At 29.6% G+C, this 26,198-nt stretch overlaps 1 protein-coding gene across 1 annotated transcript; it reads left to right on the top strand.

Moving 5' to 3' along the window:
• Nucleotides 1-2,867: 2,867 nt before the first annotated feature.
• Nucleotides 2,868-3,538, top strand: LOC124890782. The gene is made up of 2 exons (XM_047402584.1): nt 2,868-3,341; nt 3,443-3,538. Exons 1-2 carry the CDS (start codon nt 2,868-2,870, stop codon nt 3,536-3,538), a joined length of 570 nt encoding a protein of 189 aa, XP_047258540.1.
• Nucleotides 3,539-26,198: the final 22,660 nt, after the last annotated feature.

The raw sequence follows: 26,198 nt of genomic DNA, 5'->3' as shown, positions 1-26,198 counted from the left end.
TTTTATTTTCTCCATTGTCGAACTAGAATAACAAGGGAGGCCAAAAAGAGGAGCAATGAAACTTAGCTGAAAAGAAAGGAGTTAAAACTCGTTCTTCTTACAAAAATCTACAGTGGGCAAAAAAAATTCAATTAAAATGGCAGCATATATATATAACGCATCAATATCGTATAAAAAGTGTATAACGGTGTATATATAATGCATAATTATATATGATAGATGTGTATATATTATATACATTGTTATACAATATTGATATTGCTACAATTCATCTTTCTCAATGAGCTGAACTTTTTTTCAATCTCGACTAGCACAAATATCATTTAGACAGTTTCAAATTTTAGATATGAGCTCCTCTCAATATTTCTATCTTTTAATATACTTTCATTCAAGACAGTTCACGTATGCGATAGATCAAATTTTAAAATTTGAACTTCAAATTTTTCAATGGTGAATTATTTCATACTTCTTGTTAGGATATACTACTAACCATGTAGTTTGTGTTATAGTATTATATTTTCATCCCATATAAAGACAATTTATTATATTAGTGAGATCTTTATTTGGATATATCAATGTGTTAACATGTGTGTCATTTACTTATATAATAGATAATTTTGTGTATGGAGTATTTTAACTTATGCACGAAAAATTAAAATTATCAGTTCTTATAGGTAATAAATTAATGTTCACAATTGAAGATAGGGTAGGACAAACATCTTGATGATTGTAACACAAGATTAAATATAATTTGATCTTAATTATGGGAATGGTAATATTTTAACTTTTTGTGCTAGTACATTTTGTATGTGTTGAACGGATCAATTAAAGATGTTCGTTTATGTTCTGAATATTAATAAACAATTTCTCTAGTCAATTACATGTACTTATACTCTTAATCTTGATATAATTATTATGATCTATGTGGTTTGATTTGTCATTTTAATCTATTAAAAATGAGATTCTTTTATGAGTCAGTATATTCCTAATAGGTTGGATGATGACAAATTTCCTAGTGAAATATTAATTAGTTGATAGAACCATGTCTCGGACTTGAGAAAAAAGACATCCCTTTATGGTTGCTTATAAGTTTTCACGTGAAAAACCTGCAGGTGGATTTTATATTCGCCGTGTGAAATAAGTTGAGCTTTATAAATAAAGAGTTAAATTAATCAATGATTTAAATTTTTCAGAGAATTTAATTTAATTATGGCGTCAGTAATTCTAACATGGAGAGTTAAATAAGATGTAATGGTAGATTTTAAAATTAAATCGGGGAGTGCAATTACAGATTTTTAGTGAAATAAAATTTGTGATTCGTTATGATATGATAATTCATTCATTACCGAATTAATATTATAACTGGAAGCCTCACTTAATAAATCTACGGTCCCTGTTATACCTAATTAACTAATCAATTTTGGAAAAGAGAAAAAAACTTACTAGAAGAAGTAATATTATTTACTAGTCTTCTAAAAGGAAAAGGATATCTTCTAACTTTAAATAAAAAAAATGTTCCTTTTAAGATTGAAAACGTTTTGGACAAATGAAACAGCAAAAACATTTTCCTTTTTCATTTCTCTTCTTTAAGATAAAACAAGAATAAATAGGGGTTTTGTTCAGAAGATGATTGTTCTTTCTTTGAATCCAAAACACTTGCCCACACAAGTTTTTATAAGCAAAGGTTAAGTTAGGTAGTGGTAGAAGGCAACAGACCTGGTAAACAAAACTTTGAACCAACTGTGCAAAAGCTTCAAGAGGTAAGTTTTCTGATTTTCATTTTGATTACATTATCTAGATGTTATGTAAGTTATATTAATCCTGTAGAATTGTTGCTTCCGTTGAGCATGTTCTAACAATTGATATCAGTAGTCTTCTTACATATGCCAGATAATATAAAAAAAAAATTACATGATTAGTTTACATGTTTTTGATAATCACTGTAAATATCATTTTATTGATGGATGATTTTCTTGTTATGAGTAATGCTAATGCTTTCTAGAATCTAAGTTTATAATCAAGAAATAAAAAACAATAAACAAAATTTATATATTTTACTTAGTTTTTTGAAAATTATTTTTGTGGATTAAGGATAAAAATATGATCAGTTTCGACTAATCCCAGTCATAGCCATTACCCACTGTATAAATAGTAGTGGTAAGTCCAAGCAGTGCAGGCAGCCCTACTGACCCTCATAATATCCTGGATAATAGTTATTGATTTGGTCGGTTTTTGAAGTTTTTCAGTTTTTGACGAATTTTGAATGACCTAAAATTTGGTACGTTCATTGAAAACAAATCACTGAACAATACTCATAGATTTTTTGTGATCTTGGACATTTTTGGCAATTCGATATCATTTTGATGGGTTTTGGGATATTTTTATATTCTTGGAAAAACTAAAAATTTTGAAAAAAAATTATATTTTGCAAACCGGAAGTGATAGGGATCATTCCTTATGATTTTCAGTGGTAATAACAGTAAATAATATGAGTTTATATGTTGAAGTAGGTCATATTTTCCATCGGATAAACTTGTATAGTGTAATACTGATTTTTAATCTCTTATTTTTTATGACTTGTATTACTTTTCAACTAAGTTAGATGTTGGTTCAATGGTACAGAGACTAATGAAATGTGATATTTATCTATCTTAAATCAACAGTTGATTCAATAACTGAATTGGTTCTATTTTATTTAAGAGATAAAATATCATACATTACATGTATATTTGCTTAAATGGTTAAGTTTCCCTAATGATTCTAACTGTTTATGTGCATGGTCATATGTGTGATGCGTATTTTAGAATTTTATTATTCTATAGTATGTCTAATGATCTGTTTTAATTTGATTATATAACAGATTAACCATGTCTTCATTCAATCCCTTAATCTCTATTCTGAATCAAAATAAACTAGAAAGCCCGAACTATGTGGACTGGAAATGTAATTTGGATATTATTCTTACTACTGAGGACTTTAAATTTGTGTTGGTTGAGGAATATCCTGTTAAGCCGATTGAACCAACTGATGATGAGACTAAAGCCTACGATAAGTGGGTTAAGGCTGATGAGATGGAAAGATGCTACATTCTTGCTTCCATGGCAAATGTATTACAGCATCAACATCAATCCATGGCTACTGTTTACGATATACTTGAATCTCTTAATGAGATGTTCAGTGAGCAAAATCGTGCTGCAAAGCAAACGGTCATGAAACCCATGTTGACCATGAAAATGGTTGAAAGAACTTTGGTGATAGAACATGTTCTTAAAATAATTAGTTTATTGAACGAGCTAGAAATTCTTGGTGTGGTTATTGATAAGGAATCTCAAGTTGAGATGGTCCTATAGATAATTTCGAATAGTTTTTAGTAGTTTCTCTTGAATTATAACATGAATAAGATGGATTTATCTCTTGCAAAACTGTTGAATATATCATTAAGCAACAAGCTCCTCCAGCGGCATTGATGGTTGAAAAACCTTCATCTCCGAATCCTAAGCCGAAAGGGGAAAAGAAAAAGAAGAAGAAGTCTCGTTAGGTTCCATGTGTTAATGGTGGTGTGTCTAAGACTAAGGTAAACTACTATCATTGCAAGCAACCTGGCCATTATAAGAAATAGTGTTCCAGCTACATAGCAAGGATGCAGAAACAAGGTACATCTTTTTCATATGTCGTTGAAATATTTTTAGCGGTTGTTTCTATCCAATTTTGGACTATAGATTTGGGAGCCACTAATCATATCTGCACATCATTGCAGGGGTTTTAGGAAATACAACGCATAAGTGAAAATAAACTAAACGTATTTCAAGCAAATGGGGAATCAGCACCAGACTAAGCTATAAAAAATAATTTAATTTCGTTTTGTCATTCTAAAGTTTTGACTTTGAATAATGTTCTTTACATACCTTCTATAAGAAGGAATTTAATTTCAGTTTCAAGAATAATGAATGTTGGTTATAATGTTTATTTTGCTAATAATTGTGCGATTATTAAATTTAATAAGCACTTTATTATTTCTCCTCCTAGAATATATGATGTGTTTGTATTTGATATTTTTCATGATATGCTACAAATAATAAAATTTAATAATATTGATCAATCACATAAAAGAAAATATATTTTGAAATTGGGTGATACATATTTATGGCACTTACGTCTAGGTCATATTGACATAAATAGAATTTCACAATTGGTTTTTGATGGACCTTTGAGTTGTTAAAAGTGAAGGCACTTCCAATTTGTAAATCTTGCCTAGAAGGTAAAATGACCAAGAGACATTTGCCTACAAAAGAAAATAAAGCCGGTAATAAGTTAGAATTAATTCATACTGATTTGTGTGGTCTTATGAATATACAAGCAAGAGGTGATTTTGAGTATTTTGTGACTTTCACAGATGATTACTCAAAATATGGATATATTTATTTGTTGTGCTGTAGATTTGAATGCTTTGAAAAATTCAAAGAATTTAAGATGGAAACGGAAAAGCAACATAACAAATATATCCATACATTATGATCTGATCGTGGTGGTGAATACCTTTCTGCGGAATTCATTAAATACTTATCAGAATCAAAAATTACATCTAAATATTCTGCTCCAGGAACACCACAACAAAAGGTGTGGCAGAACGCCAAAATAAAACTCTTATGAAAATGGTTAGATCAATGTTAAGTTATTCAGACTTGCCCTTTTCTTTTTGTGGTTATGCATTAGAAACAACAAATTATATTCTGAACTTGGTTCCTTCTAAATCAGCACCTTTAACCCCATCTGAATTATGGAGTAGGCGCAAGCCTAGTTTACGGCATATTCGGGTTTAGGGTTGTCCGACACATGTGCTAAAAGGAAAAATGATAAATTGGAATCTAGGACAGAAGTGTGCATTTTTATTGGATATCCAAAAGGGACAAAAGAGGGTTTATTTTACTTTCCTAAGGAACAAAAGGTAATTGTTTCGACAAATGCCACATTTTTTTATGAGGATTATTTAATGAACCACGTTCCTAGAAGTACAATCGTTTTACAAGAATTGAGCAATAGAATAACAAACAACGAAATACAAGAATAAATTTTAAAAACTGTTATTAACATACCACTACATCCCATATAGAGGGAGAAATATTAATGGAGAAGAGGTTCATAAGAGCAAACACTTGACATCACACTACCTCAAAGTAGTGGGAGAAACATTGAGTAACCAGTATAGTAGAGGAAAATGTTCTGGATAATGTCGAAAAACCTGCCATAGTGTAGGAAGACATTCAGGGTGTCAGAATTTAGCTTCAGTAGTAACAGATCCTACAGTGACTAGTCATCGTAGTGGGAGAATTGTTAGAAAACCTTTACGATTTACGTTCTTGGGAGAATTATATGATAGAATCCTTGAAGAGATTAATACAGAACCCCTTAATTATATTGAAGCACTACACGATAAAGATTCTAAAATGTGGATTGCTGCTACGAAATCTGAAATAGAGTCTATGTATTCGAATAAAGTCTAAAAATTTATATAACCACTTGCGGGAGTCAAACCCATTGGCTGTAGGTGGATCTATAAAAAAAAGAGGTGTTGATAGAAAAGTGCAAACTTTTAAGGCTACGCTTGTTGCGAAAGGGTTTACTCAAAAAGAAGGAACTGATTATAAGGAAACTTTTTCGCTTGTAGCTATGCTTAAATCCATTAGGATTCTATTATACATTACTACTCATTATGATTATGAGATTTGGCAAATGGATGTCAAGACGGCTTTTCTCAGTGGAAGTCTTGACGAGTACATTTATATGGCACAACCAGAAGGTTTCATGGAAAGTAATAATGAACATAAGTTTGTAAACTTAAGAAACAAGCATCTAGGGCATGGAATACTTGTTTTGACAATTTGATTAAGACTTTTGGTTTTGATCAATGTGAAATAAGTCACGTGTCTATAAAAGATAGGATGGAGACAGAGTAGAATTTTTAATTCTGTACGTAGATGACATTTTGCTCATAGAAAATAATGTGAGCATGTTGAATTATATTAAGGAGTGGTTATTCTCACATTTTGATATGAAAGACTTGGGAGAAGCGGCTCATATCCTTGGTATTAAGCTCATGTCAGATCGCAAACAAAAGATACTAGGTTTATCTCAAACACTTTATATTGATAATATTCTTTCAAGATTTAGCATACAAAATTCCAAAAAGGGATTTCTTCCTTTTAATTATAGAATTACTCTATCAAAAAATCAGTCGCTCAAAACGATCGATGAGATAGACATAATGAAGGCAGTCCCTTATGTTTCTGCTGTAGTGAGCCTTATGTATGATATGTTGTGTACTAGACCAGATTTCCTCTTTGCCGTTGGCATGGTTAGAAGATTTTAGTCTAATTCTGGGCAATAACATTGGACTGTAGTTAAGCATATAATCAAGTGCCTTAAAAAGACTAGGGATTACATGCTTTTTTTCCCTCTGGAGATCTTATACCTATTGGGTATACTGATTTAAATTTTCAATCGAATAAAGATTCTAGAAAATCTACTTTAAGATATGTGTTTACTTTAGGTGGTGGAGCCATTTGTTAGAGGAGTATCAAGAAATCATGTGTTGCTAATTCCACCATGAAAGCTGAATATGTATCTGCCTTTGAGGCGGCTAAGAAAGTTGTTTGGCTCAGCAACTTTCTAAAAGAGCTTGGAGTTGTTCCTTCAGTTCTGACACCACTACTACTTTATTGTAACAATAGTGGTACAGTTGCAAACTCAAAAGAACCATGAATCCATAAAAGAAGTAAGCATATTGAGAGAAAATATCACTTGATTCGGGATATAACTCGAAGGAGTGATATAAGAGTTGTAAAGATTGAGTCAAAGAATAATTTGGCGGACCCATTTACAAAGGGCTTAATCTAAAAGGTTTTTGATAAGCATGTGAAAGAAATGGGTATTAAAATTGTGGATTCATGGTTATAAGTCTAAGTGGAAGATTGTTAGGATATACTAGTAACCATGTAGTTTGTGTCATGGTATTATATTTTCATCCCATTTAAAGATAATTTATTATATTAATGAGATCTTTATTTGAATAGATCATTGTGTTAACATGTGTGTCATTTACTTATATAGTAGATAAGTTTGTGTATGGAGTATTTTAACTCATGCATGAAAGATTAAAATTATCAGTTCTTATAAGTAATAAATTAATGTTCACAATTGAAGATAGGGTAGGACAAACATCTTGATGATTGTAACACAAGATTAAATATAATTTGATCTTAATTATGGGAATGGTAATATTTTAACTTTTTGTGCTAGTACATTTTGTATGTGTTGAACGGATCAATTAAAGATGTTCGTTTATGTTCTGAATATTAATAAACGATTTCTATAGTCAATTACATGCACTTATACTCTTAATCTTGATATAATTATTATGATCTATGTGGTTTGATTTGTCATTTTAATCTATTAAAAATGAGATTCTTTTATGAGTCAGTATATTCCTAATAGGTTGGATGATGACAAATTTCCTAGTGAAATATTAATTAGTTGATAGAACCATGTCTCGGACTTGAGAAAAAAGACACCCCTTTATGGTTGCTTATAAGTTTTCATTGAAAACCCTGCAAGTGGATTTTATATCCGTCATGTGAAATAAGTTGAGCATTATAAATAAAAAATTAAATTAATCAATGTGTTAAATTTTTCAGAGAATTTAATTTAATTGATTGGTGTCAGTAATTCTAACATGGAAAGTTAAATAAGATCTAATAGTAGATTTTGAAATTAAATCGAGGAGTGTAATTATCGATTTTTAGTGGAATAATTTATAATTTGTTATGATATGATAATTCATTCATTACCGAATTAATATTATAACTGGAAGCCTCACTTAATAAATATGTGGTCCCTGTTATACCTGATTAACTAATTAATTTTGTAAAAGAGAAAAACTTACTAGAAGACGTAATATTATTTACTGGTCTTCTGAAAGGAAAAGGATATCTTCTGACTTTAAATTAAAAAAAAACATTATTTTTAATATTGAAAACATTTCGAACAATTGAAAAGGCAGAAAACGTTTTGGACAATTGAAAAGGCAAAAACGTTTGCCTCTTGCTTTTCCCTTCTTTAAGAGAAAACAGAAATTAATAGGGATTTTGTTCAGAAGATGATTATCCTTTTTTTTTAATCCAAAAACACTCGCCCACACAAGTTTGATAAGCAAAGGTTAAGTCGGGCAAGTAGTAAAAGGCAGCAGACATGGCAAACAAAGCTTTGAACTAACAGTGTGAAAGCTTCAAAAGGTAGTTTTCTGATTTTTGTTTTGATTACGTTATCTAGATGTTCTGTAAGTCACATTGATCCTGTAGAATTGTTGCTTCTGTTGTGCATGTTCTAACACTTCTTTCTTATCCTCTTCCTATATTCTTCTTCTTCCATCGCTATTTTTCTGCTTTCTCCTCCTTGTTTTTCTCGCCACCTTAAGCTTTGCTAAGCAAAATCCGCAAACTAAGATCACATAGGTAAATGGTTAATGATGCAAGTTATGAATTAGAAAAAGGTACTAGCAATATTGACAAGAATATTTGTATGTTGGTCAAAACATGTGACAAGCATAGTGCAATTATTCAAAATAATTAGAGAAAAGACATAAAGACACCACTGAAGTTGTCCCAAATTTTTAAAAAGACATTGTAAGTTTGCGGGGATAATATTACCCACAAAACTTGTAAAGACCATTTTAAATATCGCCTTTTGACCCCACATGACGTGGAGAGTGTACTTCACTCTCCATAGAGCGTGAAACAAGTAAAATATATTTTTTAAAAATCAATCAGCATTTATTTAATTAGAATTGTTTATTAATTACTTTATTAATTTTAATTTATTTTTATATTATTTTTATATTATTTCTTTATCCTTTCTTCACCTGAGATAGTGGTATGGTCTGCGTACACTCTACCCTCCCCAGATCCCACTATGTGGAAATACACTGGATATATTGTTGTTGTTGTATTATCTTCATCATCCGACTCTTCACCATTTTCTTTCGTTTTTTCAATATCTTTTTGCTTCTCTTTTTCCTTTCTTTCTTTCTCCTCATTTTTCAAGTTCTCTCACCTTAAGTTTATACTCGATCCATTACTTACCTCTACTTATTTTTTATTTTTGTTATGAAACTATGATCTTTTTATTAAGAAAAGTATAAGATTCAATAATAAAATTTCAATTCAACATAACTATATTTGATTTTTAAATTTTAATTTGATCATAATTCAATAGTGATTTAGCAGTAATTGTAATGAGGGAAATGATTAGAGCAATATCAATACAAAGAAAAAAATTCAAGCTCAATCATATCTCTCAACCCACCTTATCTTAGCTTTCCATTTAAATAAAATAAAATAAAATAATTAATAATAAAAAGATTAGAGCTATTTAGAAGAGACAAAATAAAACTAAATGAGAGGGATTAAGAAGGAAGTGGTCAAAGGTGCATATTTACTAATGGCGAAATGTAGAGAGTAATGAAAATTCACGGAGGAGAAGAATGAAGGAGAGGAAAAAAGAGAAAAAAGAGGAAAAAAAAAAGAAAAAGGAAAACAAATAAAGTAAGAAAAATATATTAAAAACAAAATTAAATGAACTAACACGTTTCAAATAGTAATTAGTGTGTGATTACATTTCTTTTTTTGCAATTGACATTGATTGAAAAATGAGATTTTTTCATTTATTTTTAAATTGTTCATTGGGATAAGACGCGAGTTCGAAATCAAATTATGCCACCAAACTAAAAAATATACCAAAATATGGCATATATTTAAAAAAGTATCAGACTATATTTAACTCACATTTTTTGTAAGTTATGCATAAAATTTTAAACGGCAGACTATAAACGTCGTCAGATATTTTGAAAAATACATAACTCACAAAAATTGTGAGTTATCCATTTTTATTTTAACATAACTCACAATTTTTGTGAGTTATGTATTTTATTTTAACATAACTCACAAAAATTATGAGTTATCCATTCTTCTTTTAACATAACTCACAATTTTTGTGAGTTATGCATTTTATTTTAACATAACTCACAAAAATTATGAGTTACCCATTCTTATTTTAACATAACTCACAATTTTTGTGAGCTATTCATTTTTATTTTAATATAACTCTCAAAAATTTTGAGTTATTCATTTTAACATTGAACAATGAAAAATGTTTCAGGGCTTCTATTTAACATATAACTCATAAAAATATATAACTCACCTTTTTTGCCGTGACCTTACCATACCAAGTTTTTTTCATTAAATTATTAAAAAAAATACAACGAACATATAGTTAACGAGGGGGAAATATAGTTATGTTATGCTATAATTATAATTAACGAGGAGGCAATATAGTTATATTATGCATAAATTGTAATTAATTGAAGCTTATATAGGTTAATTTAGTGTTTATATTCGGTAAGCCCGATAGTTTTTCCTTATTTTAACCATATGGCTTGAAAAGTATCAATAGACATTAATTTGTTTTTTTTATAATTGTTGAGTATCTTCTTATGTTTAAGGAAAAATTATATATATATATATATATATATATAAGGTAATTTTACCTTATTACATAAAATTTCATATTGGAAAAGAAATTACAAAAATTCTAAAGCAATTACTTAAATTCCTACATTTTTTACTTTGTCTTCTATCCCTTATACTTCCCAAACCACCGTGTTTTGCTCCAAATTTTGCTCCATATTTTCACCTAAATCCTTGATAACGTGATTTTGGGGTTTCAAATTTCTTTCACTTATCAAGCATCAACTAATCTAATTAACTTCATCACTTTCTTCATTTAAATAAAAAATTATTCAAATTTTTTCTTTGTCGCATATGTAGTTCTCAAATTCCCCCCGCCGCACACCCACTAGACTAAACTCTCCGCGATACAGGATATATTGACCTGCCGGCTTTGCTTCCGATACTGATAAGGTAAACATCGAAAACCAGTCTCATCCTCAGCTAAAAAAAATTAAAAACCTGTCTTAGCCTCGGCTTTCTATTTAGATTTGTACATTCATTAATTCAAAATCCCTAATCCAATTCCGCCTCCTCTTTCCAGCATATAAGTTTTGTTGATTTTATGGTCACATTATACTTTAGATATTAACATTATACATTACAAAGTTTACATTAGATATTACTTTTATATGTTGTTGGTTTTATGGTCACATTATACTTTAGATATTTATATCATACATTACAAAGTTTACATTAGATATTACTTTTATACGTTATTGGTTTTATGGTCATACTATACTTTAGATAGTTACATTATACATTAGATATTAGTCTTCATGACATCCTTATAATATGTATAAGGTTACATTATACATTTAAAAAACTTATATTTTACATTAGTTTTCACGAAAAAAAAGTTGGTATGATAAGGTCACTGTAAAAAAAGGTGAGTTATATACTTTTATAAGTTATATGTTAAATAGAAGATCGGAAACATTTTTCATTGTTTAATGTTAAAATGAATAACTCACAATTGTTGTGAGTTATGTTAAAATAAAAATGGATAACTCACAAAAATTGTGAGTTATATTAAAATAAGAATGGATAACTCATAATTTTTGTGAGTTATGTTAAAATAAAATGCATAACTCACAAAAATTGTGAGTTATGTTAAAATAAGAATGGATAACTCATAATTTTTTGAGTTATGCACTTTTCAAAAAATCTGACGACGTTTGTAATTTGTCGTTAAAAAAATTGTGCATAACTCACAAAAAATGTGAGTGAAGCATAGTTTGGTACTTTTTTAAAAATATATGATATATTTTGATACTCTTTTTTAGTTTGGTGACATAGTTTGATTCCGAACTCAAAAAACGACCGCAAACTAGCGTTTATTTACAAATGTGAGACAATTTTAATTGCTACTTTATATATTTACTCAAATAATTATAAAAAAAATCAATCATGTAAGTCTCTTACATGTTCGACCATGTGGTTTAATAAATAAAATATATATAAATCAGAATGCGCTCACCGCTCTGTTGGTGAACTTCGCCTGCAGCTCAATGGGCTGCGTGAGGTATATTGTAAGTAATAAATAATAATTTAATTATTTTATATAAAAAATTTGATTGAGTGAGTATTTTGTCAGATTTCTCGGGAAGAATCTCCACTGAATAGGAGAGAGAAAAGGAAGGTTGTGATGGATAATATATTAATATTTTATTTCTGATCAAAATATAGTGGGAAAATGCATTATTTTTATCCTAAATTGTACAAGAAAAGTCTAAGTCACACCTAAATTATCTAAGTGACCTATTACACACCGAAACTATATAAAAATGATATTTTTTACACCCTATAAAGCATTATACCACTTGCATGTGGTGTGGTGTTGCACACGCACCTGCCACATCAGCATAATTAAAAAAATAAAAAATTTAATATTTTCACAATTTTTTTTATTTAAATATATGAACACATAAAAACCTCCATTTTTTGGATGAATTAACAACACACTCACAAAAGAGAAAAGAAGGGAGTAAAGCAAGAAAATCAAAGCCAAAAAAAGTTGGCAGCTTAGCAAAGGAAGAAACTGAACCAATAGCCAGCGAAGCCTTAGCAATGACGGAGAAAGAAGAAACCTCCATTGAGAAAACCTTCGTTAATGTTGCTTGACTTACTTAAAAAGGGCCATTCAGAACTGGAAAGGAAGATTGGTACAGGAGTCCGTGCTTTCCAAATCTGATATCATCCAAAATTCAAGAGTTGCTGCTTCTTTGTTGTTAGGGAGGACGATTCCATGGATGATTTTAGTTTTAGGAAGTGGGATTAGGAAGGCATTTTCGTCAACTGTTTGATGAAGTGTGACAAAAATCTTGAAATTTGACCGTTTAAATAGCAAATTCAATTTGATTTTATTCATGGTGAAATTGACATTGATTCGATAAAGATGGAGGATGGGGTGTGAAGAAATTGTTTATTTGGGGGTGGGGTGACAAAGAAGATGTGTTGGTAGGGGTGGGGTTGAATTTTTGGGGTAGAGGTGATGAAGAAGAAGATGTTTCGATGAAGGTTGAGGAGGAGAAATTGCTTATTTGGGGGTAGGGGTCGAGTTTGGAGGTGGGGGTGATGAAGAAGATGTGTTGGTTGGGGTGGGGTTGGAATTTTGGGGTGGGGGTGATGAAGCAGAAGATGTTTGGGGTAGGGGTGATGAAGAAGAAGATGTTTGGGGGGTGGGGGAGGAAAATATTTAATTTTTAATTATTTTTTTTGTTATTTTTTTATTTAGACGCATTTTTTTTAATTTAAATAATTATGTTTTTTCCACGTCAGATTTAGGGGGTAAAAATTATCACTTTTAAGAAGTTTAGGTGTGTAATAGGTCACTTAGATTGTTAGACTTAGACTTTTCTTGTATAATTTAGGGTGAAAACGATGCCTTTTTCCAAATATATTGCTATATTTCACCCATCTTATGCTTCGTCCATCTTATATTAACTAGCCTAGGGTACGTATGTTACACGTGTATCAAACGTTAATTAAGAATATATACGAAAAATAAACTATTATGTGTACGCTATTTTATTAAGTATCAAACTTTTAAAAAGATAACATAAAATATTTCAGAATAAGTGTACTCCCAAAATACTTACTATAAATTTTATATTGCAAGTGATAAATTTTAAATAAAAACAATAACTCAATATAATGAAATGAAATTATGATGGTACATCTATCAAAAAGAATATGGAGTTGATAAGTTCTCCTTTGATATTGGTAAAGACAAAAAGAATTTGTACGTTCACGATTAATTCACTTTTTTAAACTTGCAGTCATTTCTTCTCTACGAAAGCTCAGCAAAAAATAAAAATGTAAGCATATTATTTTATTAAAACTAAATTAACTTTCAAATAATATGTAAATATAATTATCTACCTCCAAGTTAAGGGATGGATACATCGTTGTTGTATCGAAAATATTTTAATCCAATACTTTAGATTTGTTGCAGAAATTGACACATAAAATCTATTAAAATTACAATAAATAATAAATATGAATTCACAATTTTAAAAATTATATTGGGTACTTGTTAAAGAATCTTAACATTTGAATTCACTTAAATTTTGAATCCGCTTCTAAATGATTAAGTGCAAAGTTTCGATCACTGAAAAAATAAGTCATGCATTGCAACGTGTGTATATATAATAAGTACAATTTGGGATGATGCTTTGCTAAAGTTTTATTGAACCTAACTTAAGGATGATAATAATTAAGAGATAATGATGCAAATTTGATTGCTAAGTGTTATCATTCGTTTTTACAATTCATTTTAAAACTTTGAGAAAATGCTCTCAAATATATCTAAATTTTGACGAAATTTATTGTAATACGCCTGAATTTTCAGGGGTCTTATGATCACCCTAAAACTTTGCGAGAGTCCTGTGACCTCCCTAGACTATTTATTAGCATATTTTATTGATATTTATTTGAACTAAATTTTTTTAACATTTTTTATTTTTTTATTAACTTACAAATATTACTAAAATACACTAATAAACAGTTCAGTTTGGTCAGAGGACCCCCACAAAGTTCAGATGTGTTACAATAAATTTCACTAAAATTTGAATATATATTGAACATTTTTCCCAAAAACTTTTGGTTGGAAATAACTAATACGCACGATATTTCCATTTAAAGAGAATTAATTAAGATATGAGATTTATCTAATTTTCACTGATAGTGGAATGACTATCCTACATTGGCAAGGATTCTTAGAATTTATAATAGGTTGGATTTTCAAGCATTTGATTTTTATATTTAAAAGATAAACAAAAAGAGTAAAATAAGGTAATTTCGACTCTAATTATTTTTTATCAAAATAAAAACGATCTTTCTTTCTCTCAAGATCTCCATCTCCATCTCCTTCCGTGTTACTCTTAATTTCAAGCCTCAAAAATACGGTTAAAGGGTAACATAATATTTTAATTTTAAATTTGAGATTTATTTTTTTCTTGAGAAGTTATTATCTAAAATTAATTATAAAATATGTTTAAGACAAAATCAATATTTTGAATGGAATCAAAATTTTCTCTAAGTTGATCTAACATGATAGGTTTAGGAATTCTACAATACTCGCTCGTTCTTTTTTCTCCAATAGATGATCAGAACTTCATCAGGGTTCGAGTCCTATTGTGAGATCCTTGAACCTAATGAATTGTACACATATATTGTCATTAAGTGAACTATTTAATGAACTAAGATTTATCTTTCCCTCAACCTTTTCGGAAAGAGTCCACTCATTGTTGTCTTGAGAAACCTGAAATGAAATCAATTCAAGAACCAACCACAGAAAGGCTTTTTCACTGATTGAGATTTGTCGTATTTTAAGAGTCTTACTAAAGTTATTAAAAGTGACACAAAAAAATTATCATTGAGAAAAAAGAAAGTTACCATAAACAAAAACTTGACTATTTATATTATAAACTTTTTACAGATTTTTTTTAGATATATGAAATTTTTCAAAAGTGTTTATAAACAATTTTCAAACTTTCCTTAATATCTCAAAAATTCTTAGAATTCATCTTTAACTTAGAAGCATTTAAAATAAAGTAAATAAGCCAATATAAATCGATTCCAAAGCACAATAAAGTAGAAATTTAATTTATCCAAAAGGAAAAGTAGGTACAAATTGAAACGTGAGAGAGGTGTGTTTGGTCCAGATTTGGAAATCCTTCGTCTTCTCCGTACTCCTCTTTAATTCTGGCATCGTCCCATGACCAATTTAGTAAGTATCTTCACAAATTCGATTCTCTTTTTTTATTTTTTTCAGATTTTGACTTCCATAGCTACTGATTGATATCTATTGTTTGTTTTTTCCTTCTTATGCTTGTAGCTTCATTATTTCTGATTAGTAAGAATCTCTCATGATCGAATGAGGCATTGCATGTTATGATTTATTTTGTGAAAAATAAAATGACATATACTTTTGGTGAATTCTAGTTTTAATCAAGATGCTTTTAATATTGTTAGACAAGTACAAGAATACTTGGAGTTTAAGATAAGTACTAGGATACTTAAAGTTTATGTGATTGTTTTCTCTCATTTCGGTGGAAAATTGAGAAAAAGGTTATTGATTCTGCCTCCTTTTATTCGAAAAGATTTAATCATTTTTTTAGTCTTTGAGTTTCAATTGTAAAAACTAAAATCTATTCTTAATACACTTAATGTCCTATTATACACTTTATTTTAGACTGGCATCAACCTTTGAAATTAAAACTTGCTATTTGCTAATCAAATGTGTCATTTCAAAATTTCAAACATATTGGTCTTTTCTTTTCTTTGCGATGTGATCATTTTTTTGCTATCACACAAGATGTTGTGGTGACTGTTCTCTTTCATATTACCATGTACCTGTATCTCATATTCTTCTTTGCAAAATTGATATTTTAAAATTTTGATCGATCTTATTGTCCAATCTTTGAATTGTTTATGTTACTTGATGTTTACACTGCCATCAGCCCATCCTAAAAACTGGTAGAAAGTTCTACTGATTGAAATCTTAAATAGTATAGGAATCCTCAAGATTAGCAGTATTCATTTAGATTTATCAATTTAGTTATCGATAGACATGGATAAGGTTTGAACATTATATCTTTGGCATGGGGGACTTTTTATTTTTTTTAATCAAGTAATCTCTATTTGAAAATTAATAGTTTCTTGACTTTCTATTTTCACGGGGACCAAACTGTCAATACGACTTCCTCTATTTATTCTTACAAATAGTTTGTTTAACGTCATATGTCCTTTAATTCTGAAGTGGTTAATCTTATGAAATGGAGCTCATCTTGCTCAATTGTATATTAGTCTGAGTTGGTGAAGAATTTGAAGTAATCATGAAAATGGTACTGAATTTAAGTGTGAGGAATCAGTAAGCTTTCTTTATTTTTGCATGTTCTTGATACTTACATTCTTATTGTCTGCAAAAAAGTTAAGTGCACTTACTTGTATAGAACAATTTGTTGGGCATTACCAAGCTGCACCCCTTATATTTGTGCTTACTTTTAAAATATATTGTTTTGCTTTATAGAAGATCACCATCTCAGATTTCATAATAAATTGACATCTTTGTTTCCTAAAGACTGTGGTAAAAAATACGATGGATTGTTATAGTGTAGAAGATCCTGACCAACCACAGAAGAGCGTCAAAGAAATTACGCAGATTATACAACATACTGAGACCCCAGGGAAGTGTCAAAACCTAGATTTGAAATCTAGCAAAACAAAACTCTTGGTGACTTTTTCTCTTCTGCCTATGTTTTTGTGGGAGAGTGACTGCTGCAGGTGTGGGTGAAAAATAGCAGGCACCCAATGAAATAGTCGAGCTAGTATAAGCTGGCCCCAATTCGAGCTAGTATAAGCTGACCCCAACACTACCGTTATCATATGAAAGTGTCAAAGCCTGAAGGGTAAGCTCCTTACAAGAGCCACAGACCGTTATGACATTGTTAACATAGGTTATCATAGTTCCTCTCTAAGTCTCTGTAGGTGACATACCTTAATTAGATTAAGTATACGACTCTCTAAGTCGTTTATAGTTTAAAGTGATGTTATACATGTTGACTAAAGGTGTTTGAGGTGTCCAAATTGCAAAATGAATGTGATCTTCCAGCAACTATATATATTAATTGCTTGTTTATATGTTTTATACTACTATATTTTAACTAAAGTTATGTCTAAACTTTTGATTCTTAAAGTGAGTCAACTCTACTCCTAGGTTTCTGTCAAATCTCCAGAATAGCTTAATGAGTCAATAAGTACGAAAGATTGAATAGTAATCAAACTATTAGACAATGCACTTTTCTTATGAAATTACATATAACTTAATACTTCAGAATGTTAGAAAACTTTCAATAATCTTTAAGATGCTAGAGGGAAAAAAAAAAGGATTATGAAGAAAATAAGTGTCTTCATCTTCCTTCTTATAATTTTGGAGGTACTTACCTTTTACCTAATAATTAAAATGTTTGTAATACTCTTTTATTATAATTCAAAGAAAGGTGTATTTTTTTGAATGACTTTTTGTCTCTATCTTACTGGAGATATTTGGTTATTTAGGATGGATTTGGTGTGTGTCTAATTTGTGACTATTTGAAAAATTCAGTTATTGTGACAATAACATAACTTCTTATTTCTTCAAAAGATGCACTGAAAAAGATTTCGTGAAGAATTTCTTTTGAATGTCAGAGATGAAGTTATTGACTTTTTCCTGCACGATATCTATAATCTGTATTAGCTCTTTAACCTAGTCTCACTGCTATTTCAACTATTGCATTCTTAACTATAAAAATAAAATAATAATGCAAACACTACAGTTCAAATTCATTTCTTTTGAAGGAATATTTCAACATTAATTTTTTTTATAGTTAGCTATGTCTTTAAATTGTTTCGCTGTCCACAATTATACAACCTGCTTGTTTATAAGGTATTCTTGTTGTCTTGCCAGGTTAATATTAGAGTAGCACTTGAGACTTATGTTATCGAAGTTACAAGTAATCTATCCTTCACTCATTTATTTCTTATAACTATCCCCATTTAGCTTGAAATTACTATTTTTGGTGTTGGTCAAATTTTTTTCCTATCTTTTTCGCTAGTGGTTGCTATAGTTTGTTCGGTGGTTTTGATAGCTATAACACTTGTGTGATTTTCAAAAATATAACTAATTTGGTTCCGCAGCCTTCTAGATGGCACTAAGAGAGAAATTTTGATCAAGATGACTTAAACAACGCACGCTATTTGATTCCTACAAAGAGAGCACCTTGATCATGGAGTTATTTTTCACACTGTTTCTAGATAATTTTATTTGTTAGTTTATGTGTCCTTTAATGTTACAGGTAAGGACAAATATATAATCAGACCAATATCAGCACAAACAAAAAATATGAAGTGAAACTTTAAACAAAGGACATTCATGAATCAATTAATGGGGCTGAACCTGAAGATACTGGGGAGAAGCAGAAGTAAGAAGAATCAACATTGAAGTATATATTGTTAATATCAATAGGCTTGGTATTTAGGTATTAATGACGCTTTGTGGAAGTGATAACTTTAATGATTGAAAAATAGATGAAAAAGTAGAAATTAAAGACGAATTAAAAAGTTATCTCTTCATAGACTAATGTGACAATCTTTCTACCACTTGTTGCTCTCCTATATTCTTTTGTTGCCTCACTCCTGATCACCAAGAGAACCTAAAAATCGGAACAAAGAGCAAAATTAAATTGATGAAGATTAGAATCTGATTTGAAAAATCTGAAAAAGAGACAAAAGAGTGACATTATTATTGACGAAGAAAAAAAATGATACATGCATGATTTTTATAAAGTAGTTAACTTTAAAATCTGAAAAAGAGACAATTATCGACGAAGAAAAAAATATGAAATTTATATGTACAAAATAAGAAACTTAAAATCCTTATCTTGTTATTTAACTTCAACATTGGCGCGAACATCTGATTCCAATAGAGATCAAAAGCAGAGGATTTGAATATCACCTACTATAGATCAAAAGAATAAAAATAAAATATTCATAATAATATAATAAATAATTTTACTGACCTAAATGATCAAAAGCCGAGCAAGACATAAAAATCTTAAAAAAACATGTAAACTTTAATGTTTGACTCACCTACCATAGATTTTAAAAAAAATAAAAATAAAAATAAAAAAGTGATTTGAGTTACTTTTTATCTCTACTTTCTTTTGACTACAATAAAACAAATAACATCAGAATTAAAGAAAGAAGGTACACTTAAAAATAGTTAGTAAATTAATAGCAAAAGAAGAACGAATTAACATACTAACCTATCCTAATGTTGTTATTACTCAAATTTCAAGAATATAATATTGGTTTTCATCATATTGTCGTCTTTTTTGGCTGAGAAGCATGATGTTCCATGGAAACACGTTTTGTGTGCTTAATAAATACATATATAGACTCAAATTAGGATTTTTTTACCTTATTAAAATTTTAATTGACTTAGAAGTCCTAATACTATAAAAATAATTAAATAATAATTTAAATAAAATAGTAAATGACGATTTTATCTATTACAGTGTGTTTTAATGAAGGGTAAAATGTTCAAGTCACTTTTCTAAGGACCTTCACACTTTTAATATATTATAGATTATAGATATAGATATAGATATAGATATAGATTCTTCAAGTATAGTCTTTATACGTCTCTAAAAGAAGATTATAAATAAAATAGATAGTTTTATTCATTTACCATTTATTCATTTCTTTTAAAAGAAAAAAATTGAAAGTTGTTTAGAATTCAAAAAATATTACTTCCACGGAAAAAATAAAAAATTTTAAACTAATTTTATCTCAATTTGATAAATGAACAAATAATTTAAAATAATTATTTATAATAAGATGAACTAGTAATATAAAATAAAAGGAGTATCGCCTAGTAAATTTAGGTTCTTATAACGACTCAATACCCAAATGATCTAATTAAGAAGGCTTTTGATCATGAACATTAAAAAAAATTCATTTTATTTGAAATTTTGAAGTTAAAGTGTCTGACCATACCTTTTGAAAAGAATTCTTACAATTTAAATTATTTAAATACAATTAAAAAGCAAAAAAAAAAAGAGATAAAAGAAATAAAAATAAATATTTAAATGTTTTTTTTAAATATGATTTTAAATTGTATTTAAAAATTTTGTAATCAAATAATATTTTTTAAATAAGTAAAATATTTTTTTCAAAAATAATGAAAAGCTAAAGTTAGCCAAAGAAACAAAAATTTCTGTACCTTGGGTCTAACACCATGTGTGGTCAATCACGTGGCCATATGGTCAGAACGGTCAGAACGGTCAGAACGGTATACTTAACTACATAAGTTACTCCTATATAGATTGGGAAAAAAACGAAAAAGCTAAACACTCAAATATGTCATTAAGTTATTATAAAAGGCTCGTTTACGTGATTTGATATAAGTTTGATTTATTTATAACATCATTTTTAATAGTTGACTATTTATGACATTATCATTATAAAAAAATTTATTTATGTTATTATTTTATAACAAAAATTTTATAAAATTATTTTTATTATGTAGCCTTTTTTAGAGGTCGTCACCAAATCTACATCAACAAATATTACTTAAATCAAAATTAAAAATTAAATTTATTAAAATAAAATTCAATTCATACCGAAAAATAAAAATTGAACCCATTAAAAATAAAAATTAAAGTCATTAAAAATAAAAATTAGACCCATTAATTATATCAGATTTTATTTTAATGGGTCTGATTTTTTGTTTTGAGTTTAACTAAAATTGTTTGATTTGAATTTGGTGACGTGAATTTCTAATATGAGGTCATGTAGCAAAAATCACTTTGTAAAATTACCGTTGCAAATTAATGACATGAATAAATCACTCTGTAACGAGTTTAATATGAATAATTTTCCTCTTTTTTTTTTTTTTATATCATTCCTTAAGTCCCATAGATTTGATCCTGTAGAATACATGAAGGCTTAAAACTTAGTCAAACGTTAGCGAAGATAGATTCTCATAGCGAGGCGCTTTGAGTTAGCGAAGCGTTGTAGTAGCGTCAAAGTCGTATGTGCTATAATGTTGAACCAAGGATACCCCACCTTCTCTATAAAAGCAGTTAATTGAGTTTTGAACGAATTAACTTCTTGATAATGACTTAATCTATAGATAGAAATTCCTATGATGGCCAACTACCATATTAGGTTTGGAGAAAGATGAAACCAATTATATAATAGGAAAAGCAGATGGCCAAATGCAAGCTCTTTCTTTTTAAATGATACACATATTTTTGGCCTTTCTTGCTATAAAATAAAAATAAAAAATTTTGATGTATACAAAATCAAGAAGTTATTATAGATTAAAAGTAACATTGTTATATGTTGCCTCCTTTTTATAACCTCGCACAAATTAAGAAATTGTTATCAAGTGAAAGTGGCATCGAGTATAAGTTACTTTATATAGCGGTTAAATTGACATATTTCTTCTTTATAGTAACCTAGTAACTCGTTGTCAATTTCGAGAGATACATCAATAAAGAAGTTCATATCAATTAGTTGTAATAGAGAAAATGAATCAGGGTATAACATCTCACATACGTCTGTTAAATAATTTTATTTTAATTTTAGCCAAAATTACTAATATTTTAATTTAAAGAAAATAAAAGTATTATCATAATTATTTTTATTTTTTTCGAATAAAAAAATAAAACTTTTTTATAATTTGCTAACTTCTTTCTTGAAGGAAAGATTGTGTACCTATGTAAATTGAGGATCCTTCTTTTTATTTAATAACACTATAACATCTAAAATATAATTATTTAAAGAGTCTCCATTAGGAAGATTTTTCTCTCTACAGTATCTTTTAGGGGTGTCAAATGAACGGGTCGGATTGAGATTGAAGATATTAAATGGGTTAAACTGAATATCAGATTGCTCATGACCCGTTCAACTTTACTTTGAGTTGAAATAGCTAAAAATCGGATTGAATCATGACCCACTTAATCTAAAACATATTAACATATTGATATTTACCGCTTGTAAACCCAACTCAAGAAAACAAATTTGGATGGGGGTAGGGGTTGGGGTGGGGTAAGATTATTTTTTTTAAATTTTTTTTTTTCGGAAGTGGTGTGGAGTAGGGGGTCGGGGTAGGAGGGGTGGGGTTGAGGCAAGAATTTTTTAAAAAATAATTAATTTTTTTCTTAAAAAATAGTTTCTTGGAAAAGGGTTATGCCGTGGGGGCGGGATAGGGGTTAGGGGGTGAAGGGGGTTGGTATAAGATTTTAAAAAAAAAAAAAATGAGAGCGGTGTGGGGGTGTGGTGTGGGGTGTCGGGGATAGGAAAGGGATTGGATTGAGGTAAGAGTTTTTTTTTTCTAAAAAACAAATAAAATTATTTCTTAAAAAAATATATAGATATTTTGGAGGGATAGGGTATTATCTTATAAAGGGGAGGGGGTGCAAGGGGTAGAGGGAGATGGAGTTTGGGGCAAGATTTATTTTTCTTATAAAAAAAGAAGTTATTTATTTATTTTTATAAAATATTTTTTTTGGGGAGAAGTAAGAGATGCAGGGAAGGGAGGAGGGTAGGGTTTTAATCATGGGTTAAGGAAAGATTTTCACTTTGTACTTTTAAAAAAAATAAAAGAATCTTTTGGGGTGGGGTGGGAGCTCGAGGAAGAGGGGGGGATCGGTATGAAGTGGGGTTGGGGCAAGAAAAAAATTTATAAATTTCTTTTAAGAAATAAAAATAATTTATTTAATGAAGGCGGAGTAGGGGTGGGATAAGTTGGGGGTGTATTGGGGTTGAGGTGAGGTAGGTTCATTTGAACTCAATTTAAAAATAGGTTGAGATTTATTTAATAGTAAATTATCTTAAACCCAACCCATTAAATATTAAACGGATTAGACGGATCAGTTCAATTTGGGTTCACTTTGACACCCCCAGTATTTTTTATGTTAATTTCATATGTAGGCTAATGACTAAATCATATAATAATATTATACTTTTTAGTGTTTATATTATGTCATTTGAATTATCATCGCTTTGATTTCAACATTAAACTTTCACACGACGTCCTCCCGATTTCAAATCCAACAAAATTGTCGTGACACCACTTCATAAAAACAAAGGTAAAACATAAAAAGAGAGACAATTGTGTAAACTGTACCCATCTTGCCATCTCAATAAGTGCAAAATATTAAAAAATTAAAAGAAAAAATTATACATCATAAATAAAATAATTTTTTAATTACATGATATGATTAAGGTTTTAATAACGTACCCTACGTAGTTATTTTTAGTTATAAAATTATATTTTTGTGAGCCCCTATATACAAATATAATATTCAATGTATATAACAAATAATATTCTCTCTCTTATGTAAATAATTTTTCATAATCTCTCTCTTATCTAATTAGCTAATTTTGCGGCATTAACTTATGCACTCTTCTTGAACACATCTCAAAGAAAATTTTCCTCCCAAGTTAGTTGATTTTTGTCTTCTCCTAAACATCTGTTGTGGGTTTGCATTGAAGATTTTTTAAAATAATTTCTCATCCATAAACATCCGTGAGGATATACATTGAAGATTTTACAGTAATCTTTAATCTTTTGGGGTATATAGATTTGTATTTTTTGATTTTTTTTTTTAGGTATTCTTTAAATGGACTGCTAAGTTTTTTCAAATTTCATATATTTTCATAAAATAAAATGTATAATTTGAAAATTAAATTGTATGTTAGTGTCAATTCCACAGAATACCTATGAAATACATTGGATACATTTCACCCTCCCCAGACCCCACTATGTGGGAATACACTGAATTTGTTGTTATTATTGTTATCAATTCCACAGAATAAATTTTGATGAATTATTTTCATAATCAAGTATTTGATTCAATTTTACTGAATTTGATAATTGTATTAATATAAGACCCGCAAAATTTTGTCAAGGGGTTCCAGACTTAGAAAACCCTAGCTAAGTTTTCAGACTTAGTTTATTTTTGGCCTTTGAAGGTTGGAAATCTCATTTCCCCACCTTAATGTTGTTTAATAGTTTATATTTTTGTTGATTCATGATCAGGAAGATCATTAGGTATTTTCGGACAAGTTTTAGATTTTTCAGAACTCGTTTAGACCACGTTTGGTGTCTCAAAACAGTGGACCAACGCGATCTTGACGCGCCGTATCGCCTATCGCAGGTTGCCAGAGTCAAAACTACTAAGGTTTAGCATGATCAAGGCGTGATGCGTCGGATCATGTCTATGCCATTGACGCGTCACATCACCAAGCGCGTCGATGCCCAGTTTTTAGTCATTAAATGATCGCATCTTTAAGGGTAAATAGATCATTTTCCCACGAACCAGGACAGCTTCAAACATGAAATTATCCCTAAATGACCTAAATATTTCATTATTCCCACAAGTTTCCCAAAAATTCATCCTTCTCTCTCAATAGCAAGAAACCCTAGTTTCAAAATTCAAGAACAAGGCTCAAGAATTCCTTTAATAACCCTTAAGGATTTACGTTCTAAGGTATGTAAAGTGTTCATCTAAGGATCCCTTTCATCCTTGAAGTCCAAGAATCTAATTTTAAATTATAAATTTTGATATTCATGTTGTGGATTGATTATGATCACGTTGATGTGTTGTATGATTCTCAAGTTGGAATCTTTAGTGTGTTTTCATGATATTGTGTTAGCATGTGGATTGAATTTCATGAAATTGGGTTGATTAATGTAGCCATGATGTAGAAGTGTTAATGTTCATGCCTAAACCTAAGTATATGTATTCCATGTGTATGATAAAATGCCTATGTGAGTAGAATTGTATTTTATGAACCCTTATTGATCTACATGATGGACTTAGGCTATAACTACATGTTCAAAATGACTCTCATGCTAATGTTATATTTTGTGATAAAATGATGAAGTGTTCATGAGACTAGATTTTGAACTTATGATATGTTGGGATGTATTCCTATTCATGTACAAGACTATGAGTAACAAATGCATCATGAAATCCCTCAATGGTTGTATTATGAATTGTTAACAATTGTTATGGGCTTAAAAAGTGTCATGTCCTATTTATTTTTCATTCTATCGAGTCTTGGGGGTATTCAATACCCAAAAATTTAGTTGTGTGCCTAGAGCCAGTGTCAGTTTCAAGATAATCTCAGTCATGCCATGATCAGTAGTATTCTCAATCAGTTTCAGAACTCAGTAGAATTCATTCAGTTACATGACTCAAGAAAACTCAATAATCTCATGAACTCATTCATTTAGCATACTTCAGTAATATTTCATTAGTCCACGAAACTCAGTGAACTCAGTTCAGTTCATCTCAGTATAATCAGTTCAGTGTCTATTTAGTTGGGAGTAGGATTCAGCACCGAGCGAACCCAAGGATGAGGGCACACACTGATAGTAGAGGGTGTGACCCTTAGAAGCAATCCTTGCATTCCAGAACTATGTAGCTAGCATAGATTGAGACATCAACACTGACAGTTGAGGGTTGATGAGGTGGACTTACACTGCCAGATGAGGATCTTACTATTCTCCTTTGAGGACACTTTTAGATAAGGGTCACTCACAGTTTGTCCTTACCGGTGGTTGGTATTAACACTTTTCCA

This window comes from Capsicum annuum, unplaced genomic scaffold, assembly GCF_002878395.1.
Source record: "Capsicum annuum cultivar UCD-10X-F1 unplaced genomic scaffold, UCD10Xv1.1 ctg2478, whole genome shotgun sequence".
Classification (NCBI taxonomy): domain Eukaryota; kingdom Viridiplantae; phylum Streptophyta; class Magnoliopsida; order Solanales; family Solanaceae; genus Capsicum; species Capsicum annuum.
The sequence above is the reverse complement of the archived record's forward strand: the minus strand, read 5'-3'. Positions and strand labels throughout refer to the sequence as shown.

Bases quoted from the DNA above. Each gene is read 5' to 3' on its own strand.
- LOC124890782 (XM_047402584.1), top strand. From the start codon at position 2,868: ATGTCTTCATTCAATCCCTTAATCTCTATTCTGAATCAAAATAAACTA. The intron at 3,342-3,442 runs GTCCTATAGATA...TATATCATTAAG, and splicing joins AGGAATCTCAAGTTGAGATG to CAACAAGCTCCTCCAGCGGC.